The 3003-nt window shown below is 40.3% G+C and overlaps 1 protein-coding gene across 3 annotated transcripts in view; it reads left to right on the top strand.

Annotated features, from left to right (window-relative positions):
* Positions 1-1776, top strand: part of EPB41L3 (erythrocyte membrane protein band 4.1-like 3) — a 129587-nt gene extending 127811 nt beyond the window's left edge. For all 3 annotated transcript variants that reach the window (XM_006867254.1, XM_006867252.1, XM_006867253.1), the window contains 2 exons: positions 1322-1402; positions 1666-1776. In XM_006867254.1, coding sequence (XP_006867316.1) covers positions 1322-1402; positions 1666-1776 — 192 coding nt within the window. The remainder of the gene's footprint in view (positions 1-1321; positions 1403-1665) is intronic.
* The last annotated feature ends 1227 nt before the right edge of the window (positions 1777-3003 follow it).

Genomic DNA, 3003 nt, shown 5'->3' on the forward strand with positions numbered 1-3003 from the left:
CATGACTAATTGTGACTGGCACAACTGTAAAGGTAGAAGTTCTGTAACAAAAAGTGGGAGTAGTTAATCTTACAGTCCAGGAACAGAGGACCCTAGGACCATCAAGGGAGAAGAGCACAAGTGGAATGTGAGACTATCAAGAGAAGCAGCGACACCAGAGATGGAGGCAGAGATGAGGACATGGAGAAATAGAGCAGCTGAGGACGCTAGACTCAGGGAAAGAGGCTGTGTGTTTGCGGCCAGGAGACAGACTTGCAGAATGTGCCCTTTCATTGCTAAAATGATTATATATTCCTGAGTGTTTTTGTGTACATCCCCCCACACACACAAAAAGAGAGGGAATAGAAGCAAATACTGTTAAATGATGATACACAGAGGAGATTGTAATCATTGCAGTGAAAATGAGTGTAAAGCCGATGTTCTCCCATGTAAACTATCACTCAATTCACAATAAAAACTTAAATAGAAAAAATAAAAGATCAAAGACTATATATAGCGTTCATTCTGGACTATACTTCAATATAAAGAAAACAAAGCTCCTCATACCTGAATCAGTAAATGACATCATGATAAATGGAGAAAAGATTGAAGTTGCCAAAGACTCTCCTTTGTTTGGATCCATAATCAACACTCATGGAAGCAGTATTCAAAAGACCAAACAATGTATTGCATTAGGCAAATCTGCTGCACAATACCTCTTTTAAAGTGCAAAACTGTCAGTGTGTGAACCCAAGCTATGGTATTTTCAGTTGCTTCATATGTGTGTGAAAGTTGCACAGTAAATAAGGAAGACCGTAAAAGAATCGCATTTGAATTGTGCTGTTTGAGAAGAATATGAAAAGTACCCTGGACTGTCAGAAGAACAAACAAATGTGTGTTGGGAGATGTACAGCCAGAACCAGTCCCTGGAGAAAGGACATCATGCTTGGTAAAGTGGAGGGTCAGTGAGAAAGAGGAAGACCCCCATTGAGATGGATTTGCTCACACTGTGGCAGCAGCAATACGATCATGCTTAATTAACAATGGTGAGGATGGCATGGGACCAGGCAATATTTTGTTCTGTTATACATAGGCACAGGTGTGAGTTGGAACCGACTCAACGGCACCTAACAACAACATATCCTAACTCTGAGGCAGAACTGTCTTGAATACAGTGGTGGGTATCCTAACTTCTGAAATTAGCAATTTTCAGTAACTGCTCTTGAATTTTGGAAGATCAAGAAATGTTACTTAAAACTGAGCATTTTCTGCCATTTCCCCCATTGAACAATGACTGTTCCTTCAAGTGGAAATTCATAAAGCTTGTTTTTGTTCTTTTCAGACTGCAAAAGGAGGCATTTCAGAGACAAGAATTGAGAAGCGAATAGTTATCACAGGGGATGCAGACATTGACCATGACCAGGTAGTATGTGTGAGATGGCAAATACCCTGACAGAGAAACTTGTTAGAACTACTGTTTTCAATAGTATTCTTCCAGCCCAGCATGAATTCTAAAAATCTTTTGAATTAACTTTCCTATATCTGACGTATGATTCCTATTGTAATCATTGTACCTCACTTGTAAATTGTGGATATTGATCTAGCTCATATGTCTCCACCTTGCTACTGATCATGCATGTTCCACCTCCTTTTTGTTTTTGCCCTTCTGTGATTTTCTGGGGATAGGCGCTGGCTCAGGCAATTAAAGAGGCCAAAGAGCAGCACCCTGACATGTCAGTGACCAAAGTAGTGGTCCATAAAGAGATCGAGATCACACCTGAAGATGGAGAGGACTGACTGCAGGTAAGAGGTGGCTCTGATTTCTAGCCTTGGCCTCGCCTGGCATGGAGCATGGGGCATCCCTTTCCTCCTCCTGCACCTAATTCCTCCCTTTCCTTTTTCTCTCACTGACATTTGTAGGGCTGGTCACCATGAGGATGGAGAATTGGTTTGTGGACACTGGTTTTTTTCAGATTCAGAGGTTCCATAACTCATGCACATTTTGTGTAATACTCGAGTTAGAAAATAAAGAAAAGACTCTGCACCCCTTCATTATCCAGCCCTGAAATGTCAGATTGGATTCTCACTCTCCATGTGGCTTCAACAGAACCAAGACAGTTTTGTCTAAGTGGTTCTGTGTGTGTGTTCTAGCCACTAGAGATGTAAATGAATTCAGTCCCTCTTTCCTGTTGATGCAGCGCTACCCCATTGTTAAGCTTTCTCTGCAGCTTGCTTTGGTGATAGCACATTTATGCTTTGGTTGTTTTGTTTTACTTTTGTTTTCATTTGAAACCTCAGCAGTCATTTCATATTCTTTTGGGATATCTTATTTTCTCTCAATGCATTGGGATGATTTCCCTCCCTAGTAAAGTGTTGTGTCTCATGTGGAGGCAAAAATGCAGCCCAGTGGCCTGTGTTCCTTTTGAAAGAGCATGACTTTCCTGCTCCTCTGTGGCCGTCCCTTTGAGCAGGCTGTGTCCTTCCTCAGTGTTTCTGCAAACTTGCCACGCTTACTAACCCTCTCACTAGAGCTTGTGGGGCTGTGAGCACCCCTAGAGGGCTTGAGATGCTGAATTCAACAGCTGAGCTGTTTGCACACTTGGTCATGCGATCAAAGACTTAATCATTGTTTATATATAAGTGAAATAAAAATAAACTCTCTAACATTGCCTTAAGAAACCCAGATTGATGAATGGTATTTCTTAAAGAAAAAAAAAAAAAACCCAAAACCAAAAACACAAGAAATGTAAAAGTGACTTGCCATATTGAAATTATTTATATGTTTTGGAAGATGGAAAACAAAACACACAGTTTTCTTGAGTGAGCTTCGGCTCAAGGAAGTCTATCATCAGCAGTGTCTTGAATTGGAATGATACAGTATCTTATGTAAAGAAGCATTTAATAGCTTGCAAGTTACATTTTTTGTGACCTTGATCTGAGTTGAATTCATTAGTGTTTTCATATGAGTAATTTATCAAATCTCTTTTCTACAGGAATAACTTAGCTTCTACATGAATCTCATCA

The sequence above is a fragment of the Chrysochloris asiatica genome, unplaced genomic scaffold (assembly GCF_000296735.1).
Source record: "Chrysochloris asiatica unplaced genomic scaffold, ChrAsi1.0 scaffold00103, whole genome shotgun sequence".
Lineage (NCBI taxonomy): Eukaryota > Metazoa > Chordata > Mammalia > Afrosoricida > Chrysochloridae > Chrysochloris > Chrysochloris asiatica.